The 15,783-nt window shown below is 36.1% G+C and overlaps 1 protein-coding gene across 2 annotated transcripts in view; it reads right to left on the reverse strand.

The window, feature by feature from the left end:
• The window catches only part of LOC150100038 (sorting nexin-13-like), a 480,335-nt gene that overhangs the window by 220,096 nt on the left and 244,456 nt on the right, over window positions 1–15,783 (reverse strand). For both annotated transcript variants that reach the window (XM_090402415.1, XM_090402416.1), the window contains exon 14: window positions 7,267–7,404. In XM_090402415.1, coding sequence (XP_090258541.1) covers window positions 7,267–7,404 — 138 coding nt within the window. The remainder of the gene's footprint in view (window positions 1–7,266; window positions 7,405–15,783) is intronic.

Here is a 15,783-nt window from a genome sequence, read left to right on the forward strand (position 1 = left end):
TTATTTACTCATTTTTGATAGTGAGCCAACCAACACAGAGCATGCTGCAGCTACTGAGCACACCTAGCAGCAGGTTTTGACAACAAACTGCCATTTTCCCCATTCTGCTATGAGCATTGGTTGTCGAGTTACTCCTGCAAAAGTGAGCAAGTGCAGAAGCTGTTCGCCGGATTAGTGACAAAGTGACAATGAAAGAGCTTGAAGAACATGCATGCATTAAATGTTGCACTGCAAACTTTGAAAAAATTTTAGAGACATTTCAATTGCTTAACCAAGCATACAGGGAGGACTGTATGAGCCGAACGCAGTACTGTGAGTGGTTTAAGCATCGATGGATGAGTCAATCAAAGATCAAGGTGATGTTAGTTGTGTTTTTTTGATTGGAAAGGCATTGTCCATTATGAATTTGTACCATGTGGTCAGATGGTAAACAAAGAGTTACACTAGGAAGTTTAAGCGCGTTTGAGGGATGCTGTGTGCAGGAAGAGATCTGAATTGTGGAAAAACTAGACGTGGATGTTGCGCCACAACAATGTGCCAACCAAACATCAGACATCCGTTGTACCCCATCCACCCTATTCTCTGGACTTAGCCCTAGCAGACTTTTTCCTGTTTCCCAAACTTAAAACCTGTTCTCTTATCATATGCGATAAGAGAACTGAGTTCCATCACAGAGAGTGTGTTCCAGGAAGATTCCAACAATGGAAGAAACATTGGGAATGGTAAATCACCAGTAGAGGGGACTACTCTGAAGTGGACAGTGCTTAAAATGTTGTAAAACGAGCAATGAAGTTTTTATAGCAAAAGTTTGGTCTTTTTTTGAACACTGCCTTGTATAAAGTTAATTTAGTGTTTGATTAATTTCTCTCTTATTCCATATAGATTTATTTATTTGGCTTCCTACCATACCAGCTTTATTGATTCAGTTGTCTATTTCCTTATTTAATTTACCATCTTCACTAAAAATTGTGCCTAAGTAGCTGAAATGTTTTACTTGTTCTATAGGTTCTCCATTCACGATGCAGTTGATATTTTCACTGTTTCTGCTTATTTTCATTGTCTTTGTCTTGTTATTGCTGATTTTCATACCAAATTTATTACAACAATTATTCAATTTAGTCAGAGAATCTTGCAACTTGTATTGGATTTATTTAAAAGTATAACATCATCTATCAAGTAAAGAGCTGAAATTAACATCTCCAATTTTGATATCATGTCTAACACCACTTTTCTTCATAATGTGATCCATATAGATAATGAATAACAGAGGGGATAATGTACATCCTTGTCTCACACCAGATTTAACATTAAACCATCTCCTGTGACTTCCTTCAATTCTAACCACTGACTTACAACTCAAATAAAGGCTAAGTATTGCTTGATAAAATGCCCCATTGACACCATAAAACTGTGGCATTTAGAATAGCTCCTCTCTTGGCACTTTGTCATATACCTTTTCCAGATCTACAAAACTTAAATACAGATCTTTGTTATGTTCCCATGATTTCTAAAATATCTGTCGTAAAGTGAAAATCTGATCCTGACAGCTTCTATTTGGCCTGAATCCAGCTTGTTCTTCACCAAGCTTCCCTTCCACAATCATTCTCAACCATTTCTCAAGTATACTTGTATATATATCTTACCAAAAACACTCAGTAGGGAAATGCCTCCGCAAATCTCACATTCAGTTTTATTTCCCTCTTTATATATCGGTACTATCACAGCTCTACTCCAATCATCTAGAATCCATCCCTCTGTCCAGGCCTTCTGAACCATGCAGTGTAACCACTGTAAAACTTTTAGACCTACATACTTGAACATTTCTGGTCGAATATCATCTACTCCTGCTGCCTGACATTTCAAGCTTTTGATGGCTTTTTCTATTTCAAGTATGGATATGCATCGCCGATTGCATGCCTGTTAAGTGTTTTTTACGACTGTGCTGTCACTGCATGTTTCATTTAGCACTTTTTTGAAGTAAGTACTTCATACATTAAGAATATCTTTTTCTCCAGTTTTCATGTCACTTTTATCATCTCTAATTCCTTTTACAGCATCTTTCCTCCATTTCTGAGCTTTTTCAAAAACTTCCAGAATATTTGCCACCTTCTTGATATTTATTTTCTATGTTCTTGCCAAAGTCCTCCCATGACTTTTGTTTAGTCAGTTTTACACAGTGTTTAGATTTTTTACATTTGTCTCTGTATTCTCTAAGAGCACAAGCTGGCTTATTTTCCAGGAACTTTTGATATGCTTTCTTCTTTTAATTCACTGCCTCTTTAACTTGCTGTGTCCACCATGGAGTTCTGATTTTTCTATCCTTGCAGACAACCTAACTACATGCTTCTTTGGCCGAATCAATGTTTTCTTCAGGATTTGCCACTGACTCTCCAAGATTTGGTTTCTGTTCTCAAACGCTTTCATTTTTTTTTTCAATGATGTTTATGTATTTTAGTCTACAGTTAACATTTGAGAGCTGCTCAAGTTTTATTCACTTTAAAACTTTCTTACATGTTATTCTTTTCGATATGAAATTCAATTTTATCCTACCCAAGACTAAATGGTGATCGCTTCCAATTTCAAATCCTCTGTACACTCTAGTGTCCTGCACCAGTGAGAAAAACATCACTATCAACAATAACATACTCCCTTGATGAGTCTGTCGACTCCTTGGAGTTTCCCGGAACAATAATAATAATAATAATAATAGTCAATGAGACTTCTTATTCCTTGCCTCTTCTCTCCATGTGAATTTGTGCACATTTTTATGTTGGAACATTGTATTAATAATAACCAGTCCAATGTGCTGAGCAGAAATTCAACAAGTATTTGTCATTATTGGACATTATTTGTCGGGAAAATATTTTGTCTGACAAATTTCTTACTCTGCTATTTAGATTCCCAAAAAATACTAACTTTTCCTTTTTCATTGTGTCTGTTGCTTTCTCTAAAAGCCTCAAAAAATTCCTCCATTTCAGCCTTAGTAGACCTTTCTAGGACCATAGGCACAAATAAGTCTCATCGTCCAGTTCCCCATTCTGATATTTGCCCACATAACTCTACTTGATATTGTCCACTATTCAAGAAGATTAGTGTGGTATTTAGTGTTGAATACTAATGAACACAAAACAATGGTGATGAACATGTTTCTCATGTTCCAGATGTCAGCAGATATTCCTATCTGTCCACAGCAAGCCAGGTCACAAATATAAAGCACTTCATATACATCTGGATGTGAATAAGGAGTGAGCTTGTCCTTAGATGAATGGATGAGGATTACCAGTTTGACATATGGTTTAAATATGGTGTGAAGCTGGTATTTATTAAGCATTCTAGATCTTTTCAGATGTGTCATGAATGTATGGAAGAGTAACCATTTGGTTATGGTCTTGTCATTAGGGAAGGGAGGAGATTTGAGGGAGCGTATTTAGTATTTTCTATATTTTGGGGGGATTATAACTATTGACTAAATAAGTGTGGAGAAAATAGGTGAATTTGGTGGTAAGAGTAATATCACTGGAAGAAATAGCTCTGGCTCTGCATGTTAGTATACCATACTATTGTGCTTGATGATGGTGTGATTATTTGTGCAAATATCTTCCAGTGTGTGTGGGCTTTCTGTAAATAGAAAAGAATAATGAACCATTTGGAAGGTGTGTGATAGTGTATCTAGGAAGGGTAGACAATTATTTGTTTCTTTTCCTTTGTGAAGTGTATTTTAGAATGTTGGCTATTTAAATGGACTAAAAATGTATGTAATGTTTGGACAATAAAGCCAAGTAGTAAACACATCCTCTACATAGCATAACCAAATGGTTTGAGCATAGCTGTGCTGAGTACTTAGGTTTCTAAGTGTTCTATATAGAAATTAACCAAAGAAGTGAACCCACAGCTGTACCATCTAATTGTTTGTACAATTTTCCATTCCTTGGGAAATAACCAGCATGTACTGTAAATTTGAATAATTCAAATATATCTGGTAGTGAGGGAGATAGGACTTTATCAATTTAAGGGTCTCAGTTAATATCTGCAACTAAGTAAATAAATATCTTATTTTCTTAGTCATTTGAGAATATAGGCTTATGTGCTCATTTAATCTTATAAAATTAATCAAAGGAATACAGTATAGAAAAACAATTAAATACAATACAAGTTTAATGGATCCTATATTTAGACATTCAGACTATAACCTTTTTCACTTATTGTTTTGAGTGTTTTTGTGTGTGCTTTCAAAATTTTAAGTTTGCATCCCTGATGATGTAGCTATAACAGAGAAGAAATATAGAAATATAGCATCCATTAAATTTGTGTCCAATTGTTTCTCTACTCATTCGATTAAACCTAAAAATGAAGATTTAGTTCCGCTCATTAGGTACTTCTGTTATCATCAAGTAGCACATCTTTTTCTTTCTACAGATCAACCAAAGAAAAGTTGATGTTCTGTAGCAGGCTGATTATCACTGGTGGGCTATAGGTTAGAAAATATGTGAACTCCTGTCTAGAGACAAATGTGAATTTTTTTTCAAGCCACTTCAGGCCTCCAATAAGAAAGATGGTAATCTCAATCCTGATGATCACATTCATTTACCACCTATAATCAGAGACCTCCATACCACAGTATGATGTGAACCCATAATCTGCTGGTTGAAGTGAAGATTCTATCCACTTGACCAACGAGGCCAGCAAAATGGATGCCATTCTGTTCAATTAATTGATTTTGCAAAAATAAAGTGGTAGTGGTAAGTACATGCTCAGTTCTGATTAACATCTGGTTTGCACTTGGATGAGGAGGGATACTCATGCCAATTACACGAATCTAAGATTCTGTCTTACCGCAGTGACAGATAGAAAGAAAGTATTGTTATGGACTCTTGCCACAAACTCAGTATACTGCAAGTTGTTACTCATGAAAGCTTTAGTATGAATTTAATAAAAAGTTGAAATTTCAATGTTCTTAAAAAATCTCTGGTAATTCTTATTCTTAATAAATTCTTAACAATGTTTTTAATAAATCAGAAATCCCTGAAAAAAAGCAAGACAGAAAAACTGACTAATTAGGAGAGCAGAAAAGTATGTTTTAACATCTGTTCTGATTGTAAGGAACCTTTAGATTTATTACTGATCGAAGAATTAGTTCAGATGTACTTGCAGAGCTGCAACCACATACATTTCTCCTATCCTTTACAATTTCTTCTAAAAAATAATTATAGTGTGAAGGGAGGGTTCTTATCAATATTACCTCTAATTTTTGCAAGCCCAGTACAAATGAAAAACATTTTGTGCACAAATTTCTAGTCTTAGACTAAATGTGTGAGGTAGGTAGACTGTACTCACATTAATATCAAAAGTGACAAGCCACAAACTCTTAATTTAATATGCATAAAATTGGTGACATCTTTATTAAAAGATCTTTTATATTGCGTGCTAAATATATCTATAATAGCAACCTAAATGCTTATAAACAAATTGTCACATTTGTCCAGTGACTCAAATTTAAATAAATTTGCAGTTCTTTTCCACTTTAATTTTGACAGTGACATTTTGAGGGTTTAACACACTAAAACCACTAATGTGATATTTCTCATAATATTAATGTTGTCCTTTTTTTCGTCTAGCTGTAGCATGCCAAAATTGCAAGCACTGAATTAATTTGCATAAATCAATGTAGCTACAAAAATCCATCACCGTTTGCATGAATTCAAGTGACTATACTGTCTAGATAACACTAGATAACAGACACTAAACAAATTTGCTGGCAGACAGCAAGTCTGATGCTGACATGGTGCAGGGTAATTATTGAGAGTGTATCAAGATGGAATGGATTCAAGTAATACTGCAATGGAGACAATAAAGAAATTACTAACTAAAATAACTGACAAGCATGACTTATCATATAATTCATTTTTTATAGTACATAAAAAAATTTCTGATTGTAAATTAGAAATTCTGAAAGCAAAGATTTTGTGCATACAGTTACTAGGCATGTGCACTACTTGTTCAACCGGTGTGCACACACAACTTAGAGGGGGAACATTGGTTCCTATGTATTGAAGTATAGGAACTTTGTATAAAGTGACTGACAAAGAACTTGATATAGTATTATTTTATTTGTCATTTCACTAACATTATAGACATCCAACTAAACTCTATCATGCACACAATTAGTGGGACACTGAGAAGCACCCCTCTCCACTGGCTGCATGTCCTATCTAACATTGCTCCACCAAATATACAGAGAAGACACGCCTCGATTAAAGTATTTAATAAAGTAATGAGCAACCCGCTCCTGCCCCTGCACCAGACTCTCATAAATCCACCTAGTCTTCACCTAAAATCAAGAAACCTTTTCTGGTCCATGGATGAACTCTCTTCAGCTGCCTTACCATCAACACCTGACATGTGGAGAGAACACTGGTCCAACAATCTTCCAACAAATGGTTTCCTGGTTGAAGATCCCTGTGCTCCGTAGTCTGTTTTGCACTTACAGGAAGATTTGGTCATCTATCAACAGGATGAACTAACCAGAGCAGATGTGGCTACCTACTACATAAATGGAAACTGTCAGACCACCCTTATTGTGACTGTGGCCCTGTGGCCCAGACGATCACTCATATTTATTGTGACAGATGAGGCCCTGGATTGGCTTTCTGGTCTGGATATTGAACTTTTGTCATAAGAATAATTAAATAAATAAATAAATTTATCATTTAATATATGAAATTTATGTTTCAGGGTAAAGGTTTATCTGTTCAGAATACAATTCTAAGCACTTATGAATTTTGCATCAGCTGGGGTGGGCTGGTCTGCCCTGCCCAAGTGGACGGAATCTCCACTATCCAAATCTACAGGCAGTAGACTTGGGAAGTCTTCACGTAGTACATTTTTTGGATGCTTGATGTACCCACTACCTTGTTTGAAGTCAAAAGTGATTCAAAAAGAGGTACCATTTTGCTCTTGAGCAAAGTTTCTGGATCATATAACCTTAGCCCATGGCAGATAAAAAAAAAAAAACTACAACAGATTTGCAACCATTCATGGGTGGGAGCTACATAAAACCAATCCAATCAGGATATATGAATATCCATTCATCCTTGAAATGTATTTTGGGCAAATTAAAGAAAAGTTTACATATAAGGACTTATTTTAATTTAAAAAATATACATGATAAAATTAAAAAACAGCATATGCACACACACACACAACAGAAAAATACATAATCAGAATTTAAATATATGGTATATTTCCTTATACATGAGATTTCCATACCTTTTCTGAAAGATATAATTCATAAATATGGATAGCTGCTTCCCGAAGTGTTTCCAGATCAGGAGGAGTGGCAGAAGACTGAGTGAGCTGTACAAGTTCTGCCTGAGATAACATTTGTTCTGCTGACACCTTATAACCCTGAATCAAGGTAAAAAAGGGACAAGTATATAAACGAACTCTGATTAATTTTTATGTTACTGTTTGCTTTAACTGTAAAAAATAACTACTTGTGAAATAATCAGTTTGATTAGCAAGAAGAATTAAATTCTGATAACACTGAAAATAAACGTCCTCAATTTCTCAAAGATACTGATAACTTTATACCAGTTTGACTTGGATATGTCAGTATTTCATGTTTTATATTACATGCAATGATGAAAAGCAGAGTACCATTCACTAGCGCTTGCAACACCATCTGTCAATTATCCTTTGATAATTGAAGTTAAAACAGAAGTTCAAAAGATAAAAAAGGGACTGTTTGTAAAGTCAATTTAAGATGCTCAGTTTTTTATGTATCCATAGTAAAAAAAAAAAAAAGAGCTTTCTAATTTAAAGAAGCTGATATGTAAAAATATATTCAAACCTTTGCAGAACTCTAAAGAACTCTACAGTTATAAAATAACTACATTTTGAGATTCTAAAGGTCAATCTAAATTTATCTTGTTCTTTGCTTGGAATACTATATATTGAGTCACATGACCAACCTTTAAAAGCACTTTTTCATGGAAGCAAAACAGAATGCAAATTTTCATTTAGCTCAGCATTATTTGGATGGCGTTAGTCTTCATGACAATTAACATCTTTCTGGGATGATATAAAAGAATTTCAAGTAACATTTAAAACTTAATGATTTTGTGTTCTGAATTTCCTATGTGACTGAAAGTAGTTATGCAATAAATCACTGCCTTCACACAGAAAGAGACTAAATGCATTTAATCGTGTGAACAGCGGTATTTGTTTACACTGTAGTGATTAACTCTGTCAGTTTTTTAATCAAGAATTTTATTACTTTTATGTTCTTTACCTTGAGCTGAAGATATTCAAGTCTCATTGATGTTTAGAGGAGAACCACACTTCTAAAGATAATAATTAACTAAATTTATTTAGCTAATTAGATTATTAAGCTAATATTTTGGTTTAGTCACCAAGACTAAATCATGAATACAAATTTGTATTCATATTTTATATACATTTTTATATACATAATTTATATACGTTTGTATCATGAATACAAAAAAAATACAAAGCATGTGCATGCATACAGGCATACCTGCAGGAAGACAAACACAGATTGATTGTAAAAGGCAGACTTCTGCAGTTCTAATTGGTGCCCAGGTTTTGTGTGGAATCTTGCTGAAGTCTTGAAATGATCTCCCAGATTTTTGGTAATGTGATGCATATTAATATGTTTAGGTTGGGAGAATGTTGTAGTGCCATGGCAGATTCCAGAAATAGTCTATCTGATTTATTTTTGCTTCTATATGAGAGGGAGGTTTCCTTTCCCCACTGAATCTGGTGATCTGTATCCATGGAATGGTCTGCCATCCCAGAATAGCTGTAGTGCAGATGAAGTTTCTGTGTTGTTCTAGACAGATATATTTCCAGTTTTACCAAGTATGTAAACTTGCATCCTGGTCTTTAAAGCAAGGGATATGGTAGAGACCATGATAATCTAGAAAATAATGAGAATCTTTTGTGAGCAGATAAGGGAAGCCTAATTTTAGTAAGGCCTGAAGGAGGCAGGTATGTTATACCTTTTAAGAATGCATGCAATTTTTTCTGAGGTGCTCTGGATGTAGGGGATGTCAATGAATGTTTTGTGTTCTAATTTTTTTTTTTTTTTATCTAGATGGAAAGCTCTGTTCCTATAGTAAAAAAGGATAAAATAGTTGGCTGACCAGAGTTTTCTTTTCAATGGTGAAATGGATCCTCAGGCATTGACTGTTGAAGCAGGCTAAAAAAGTTTAACTTGGTGACAAATACGAAATATTAGCTTAATAATCTAACTGACTGAAGAAATTAATTAGTTAACTTTAGATGGGCGTGTTCTTCACTAAATATCAAAATTATTATTATTACGGGCAACTCCAGGGAGTCATTAGACTCATTGAGGGAGGCCCCAAATCCTATTCATCACAGCTATTCTACATTCATACAGTATCTATCATACCTCGCCTTAAACTCATTCACTGTCACAACATCCACCACAGACTCTGGGAGCGCATTCCACTCATTCACCACTCTACAAGTAAAGAACCCAGCTCTAACACCTTTACTAACCACACTTTTGCCCAGTTTCCATGGATGTCCCCTAGTCCTCCCACAACCAGCCCTGTTCTCAAAAATATCTTCTGAATTAATTTTATAGAAACTCTTCAGTAATTTGAATGTCTCAATCATATCTCCCCTCCTCTGCCTATCAACCAATTTTTGCAACCCACAAATCCTCAACCTGTTCTCATAAGGTTCATTCCACAGACCTGCTATCATCTTGGTCACTCGCCTCTGGATCTTCTCCACCTCCTCCCCATCAAGACAAGCAGGTTATTGTTCCTCTGTATCAAGGCTCGATACAGAGGAACAATAACCTGCTTGTCTCTGCTTGTCAATGTATTCTTCAGCAACCAAGTGATTTGATGAGCTGATTTGGCCACTTTTGCAATGCCCCCTAAACTTCAACTCCTTATCCACCAACACTCCTAAATCTCGTGCCTTATCAATTTCCTGGAGTACAGTTCCACCAATGTAGTAATCTGCTGCTAATCTTTACACCCCAAAATGTATAACCTTACATTTTGCAACATTAAATTGACATCCATTCACCTTAGCCCAGACCTCCAATCTATCCAAATCATCTTGCAAAATTTTGACATCATCTGCATTCACTAATGCCCTACCCAACTTTGCATCATCCACAAACAAATGAACTGTTTCTCTCAGATCCTTTCCTATATCATTAATGAACAAATTAAACAGCAGTGGTCCAAGAATAGATCCTTGTGGCACACCACTAGTCACAGGCCGTCTTGTGGATTCTACTCCTGAATAAACCACTCTTTGATATCTCTCTGTCAACCACCCTCCTATCCATCCCCATATGCTGCAATTTACTGATTAGAATTCCATGTGGTATCCTGTCAAAGGCCTTAGCAAGGTCCAGTAGAATCACTGTAAACCCATTACCCTTATCCAGTTCAGCCGTCACTGTGTTATAATACGTGAGCAAGTTACTGAGGCATGACCTACCCTTCACAAAACCATGCTGTCCCCGATACAGTATCCCATTTTCTTCTATCCAATCTTGTATTTTCCTCTTGACTATTTTCTCCAAGATCTTGATAATGATTCCTGTTATGCTGATTGGCCGGTAATTTTCAACAGCAGCCTTGGAACCACCTTTATGCAGCGGAACTATTTTCCCCTCTTTCCACCCCCTTGGGACTGACCCCGAACCGAGGCTCAAATTAAACAAAATGGTCAAGGGCACTGACAATTCTTTAGCCGCTTCACGTACGACACGAGCTGGTATACCATCCAATCCCACAGATGTATTGACATTGAGGTTCTGTAATAGACTAGTTAATTCTACTTCATTCATCACAATTCCAGTATAAGCTGTTGGTTCTCCCATTCCTGCAATGTCACCACCTGGATGATATACTCTTGCAAAGTGCTCGCTCAGTAATTCCACTATATCGACTGATTCGGTTACCTCCCTACCCTCAGCATTTTTTAAGATCATTCTACCATGAACATTTTTCCTTTTACTTGCAACATATTGAAAAAACTGTTTGGGATTCTCTTTAGCCTGCATGGCCAATTTTCTTTCGTAATCTGCTTTTGCTTTTCTTACCACCCTTGTTACCATCCTGGCCTGAGCTTTATACTGTTCCTGCGCCTGCTGGTCACCTTTCTCCTTAAATTCTCTCCACAATTGTTTCTTTTTTCGCAGCTCAAGCTTAATAGTGTTATTCATCCATTTAACCCCTACTTGATTTATTATTCGAACTCTTGGTATACAGTCAACCATTGCCTCCTGCAAACACTTCTTAACCACCTCTCATGCACTATTAACATCCGGCCCTTGCAGTTTTACATGCCATGGCACTGAACCAAGCACACACCTAAGCTTGTCATACTTACCAGCCTTGTAATTCCACATGTACCCTGTCTTAATTGTAAATTCCACTCCTTTAGCCACCTCCCAAGTCATGACCTTATGGTCACTCCTCACCAATTGGTGGCAACATGGTCATGTTCGTTACAGCCACATTCTCAGTTGCAATTACTAGGTCAAGCACTCTCTGCCCCCTGGTATTTTCCACTACATGCTGCCGCAGATAGTTGTCCCTTAATAACTGCATAAAATCCCATTCCTTCTTCCCATGTGCCCTCTCCTCTTTCCAGTCATTGTTACCATAATTGAAATCACCCATAATAATTACTCTTCTTCCACTCATTTCTTCCATTTGCCAATGCATACCATCCCCACCATCGATTCCATCACCTGGTCTATAGCAGCACCCAATTGTATATTTTGTTCTGCTAGATTCTATCTCACACCAAACAGCCTCAAATGTGCTCTTTTCTCTATCCTGCAGTTCAACTTCTATACTCCTTGGCTGCAACTCATCAGCTATCATCAATAACACTCCTCCCCCCCTTTTTATTCACCCTGTCACTCCTGAACACGCTATACCCGTCGCATTCAATCCCACTAGCTTTATCATCTTCTGTCAGCCATGTTTCACTAATACCAACAGCCTGTGGTCTAGAAGTGCCAACCAAGGCCAAAAACTCTTCCTTCTTGTTCCTAATACTCCTGGCATTAGTGTACATGAATTGCAGAAGCCCATTTGTCCCATCCCTACTTTGATGCCTTATACTAACTATCCCATTCTGATTTGTTGTCCTTCGTACTCGCTCAGGCATAATATACTCATTCATACACTCAACTGCCTCCCTAAAGTCTGCATATCCACTCCCCCCCCGCCCTCTTAATAAATCTAGTTTCCCTGAGTCTGTACATCCACTTCCACATCATTCATCAACACCTTTTCAATTCGCCGTACACCAACTCCATTCAAATGTAACCCATCCATCTTATATAAGTCCTTTCGCCCATCGAACTCATTCCACATATCCACAAATTCCACACCACTCTTCATGCATAATCCACGCATAAAGTCATTGGCAATTATGACCCTCCTTCTAAACATTTCACTGTCATACCGTGGTAAAATACTCACTATCCTAACTCTCTCACTCTTCTCTTTTGCTACCTCAAGTAATTCCCTCACGTCCTCTATCATTTCCATTTTGTCCTCTTTCAAGTCATTTGTTCCTGCCACGATTATCATCTCTTTCACCCTCTGTTTTTGCACTCGAATAGATTCGCTGACGTCCTTTATGTTCGCACCCGGCTGGTACGACTTCGTCAAACTCTCAACTATCACACCTCTTAATAGCGAATCCCCATACAGCACTCGCTCCTTCATTTTATTGACGTTTACAAACATTCTATTATTTGTCGTCACAGACTTACGTCGGTTATTAGTTGGTACGTTCAGCACACATTTTTCCATACGCTCCAGTTGCCTTTTCACTCTGTGTATCGCACCGTTCAAACGCGCAATTTCACTACTCGCATTTATCTCACCATTTTCATCATCAATCAAATCATCTATTCGTTCTGTATTTCTACCTTCATTTACACTTTCAACGACGCTCTCACACCTATCTGGCACTACCACGCCATTCTCTATCACACCGCCATTTTCTACATTCTGACTATCGTTAACGATATCACTCTCGCCACCCGAAACACGCTTGAGATCCTCATTCTCCTTACACTTTCTGCACATATTAATTCCACTATCACCCTCTAACCAGACTCCCACCGCTCTTCGCAAAGCATACATCTCACAGACAGCACATTGCATAAATTCGTTTACATCAAAACTCTTAAACAAACATGGCGACCTGGCCGCCATTTTTTCTTTATTGGTGCCATATGTATGCTATCTTATCTTAAAAATAATACTTAAAATAACAGAAAACACACAAAAATTGCACAGACACACCAAGAAACAAAAAGCAAACACTACTACTTAAAATTCTAGTAAAATTGCCAAAGTTAACACAAAATACTACTAATCTTTTCAGGAGCTCTCGACAAGCCAACGATCAAATCAGTGCGACACAAAATGAGTGATAATCAAATCAATGTCAAAGCATCCATACGATTAGTAGAAGACATCCAAGGGTATGAAATAATCTTGCACTAGTTGAATGAGTTTCAGATAAATGCAATAGTATGGATGAAAGATAGATATAGAATGATGTCACATATGTATAGAATGATGTCACAAAAGGCTTAAAAATGGCTAACATCATGATGTTAGCCATTTTTAAGCCTTTTTTTATTATTATTTTAACAACTCAAAAAAAAAAAAAGAATCCTTACATTAACTTCAATAATTATAATTACTGAAGTTACAATATACCGAAGTAGTTCTAACATATCCATAAATTTTACAGAGGAAACTTTAATTTTGTTTTTTCCAATTTTGTGATGTGGAAAAGGAAACAGGATGTGATGTGAGGGAAGGAAAAATCCACCAAACCCTAATATCATTTTAAGATTATCCTTAGTATAATCATTTTCTTGTGCATATCTTCAAAGGCATATACTAGATATTGTGATAGATCAACACAACATGCTGAGTTGCCACCTCAGGGTAAAAATCACCTAATAGAGAGAAGACAGTGCTATCCAACATTTATACAAGAGTGAGATGGTGGGCTGCAATTTTTTTTATTTTATTTTTTTAAATATACATAATGATGATTATAAAACTTTCAGCTGTTTTATTAAATATCAGAACAACTGGAATTTAAAATCTGAAAAGAAAAAACAAAAGTTAGTTAATGATTTTACTAAAATAAAGAGCCAAAAGGCTTCAGTTCAGCAATGCAAATATATATAAATCAAGTGGATATTAAATTCAACATTATTTCAAAGCCGAATGTAGAAACTATGAAAGTTTCATAAAAAAATTGACCAGAGAGCTTATGGGAATACACTCGCCAACATTCACGAGTTGCCCTAGAGCAGACCACTTAGAAGACATGAGTGCTTGCCCTAGCGTATAGATATTCGCCTTCTATTGGTACATTTTGATAAGGTTTCACTGCCCGACAACTGTTTCGAACTGGTTGTTTCTTCTCAGAGACCAAGCAGAAACCTTAAGTGGGCAAAAAACTCTCATTCAGTACTAAAGAATATCAGAACTTGAAACATCAGAAAGGTGTATTTTTTGTAAGCAAACTCTCAGTCCGTGCATAAAGTATTTACTAAAATAAAGAGCCAAAAGGCTTCAGTTCAAAATATATGGATGCTTGGGCAAGTGCTCGTCTTCGAAGTGGCCCACACTACTAGGGCAACTCGCGAATGCTGGAGTGTATTCCCATAAGTGATGTGGTCAATTTTTTTTTTTTACAAAACTTTCATCATTTTTACACTTGGCTTTGAAATAATGCTGGATTTAATATCCAATTGATTTAATTTATATAAACTTAATTAATGAGAGGGCTACGAATGATTAAACTTCAATAAAAGTTGTTGCATGTCCACTGGCTTGTTAAGAAAACCAGCTGTAGGATTGTAAAGATTACAAATATTTTGGTCTTTCCCTTGCAGATCAATATTTAATGCATTCAAGTGCTGCATAATATTTAGGAAAGTGACATTACTGAGACTTTCAGTTAGATCAATATCACGTTTCTTCCAATAAAAAGTGCTAAATTTCTTTCTGAAGTTTGAAATACTCACTAAACATCACTTTCCGGCATGCAACAAAGATTCAATCATGCAGAAACAAGTCACCATGTTCGACATCAATTTCATCTAAAAATGTTTTGAATTTTTCTAACTGTACTGTTATATACAGTTTCTACCCCTAATTAAATTCATTATTTTCACTGCCTTGTTCATTGTATTGGACAGCACTGACAACTCCCATAATACGTTTGGTATACAATGCAATGTAACATTTGATATTTGATTCCAATGTTCTGCCAGCATGCCATATGTACAAAGTTGTAATCAAGTAGTCAATAACAAGGGGCATATAGCTGAAAGGGTATATTTTGTGATCAAGTATATATTAATTACATTTATTAAAAAAAGTAAGATTGCAGGACTATAATCATAGACAGTTGATTGATGCTTAGGAACCAAAATGTTCTACTAGAAAATAAAATAGTGAAGAAAATTCATAAATGAAATTTGTTTTTTTTCTTCCTTAGGAGGGCCACAAAATTTTGTTCCATGGGCCTTGGTCTATAAGGATTGCAAAGAAACTAAAGCTTCTACATGATCTTATTTTGGTCTTCCAATGCCCTTTTTACTATATTAATCCATCGAGAGCTTGGTCTTCCCTCTGAGTCTTTTTCCTTCCATCCTGGCAAAGAACACTAGTTTTGTTAACCTTTCCTCTCCCATTCTGTTTAAGT

Source organism: Typopeltis vanoorti, chromosome 13 (genome assembly GCF_054136105.1).
Source record: "Typopeltis vanoorti isolate ZY-2024b chromosome 13, IOZ_Tvanoo_1.0, whole genome shotgun sequence".
In the NCBI taxonomy this organism is placed as follows: domain Eukaryota; kingdom Metazoa; phylum Arthropoda; class Arachnida; order Uropygi; family Thelyphonidae; genus Typopeltis; species Typopeltis vanoorti.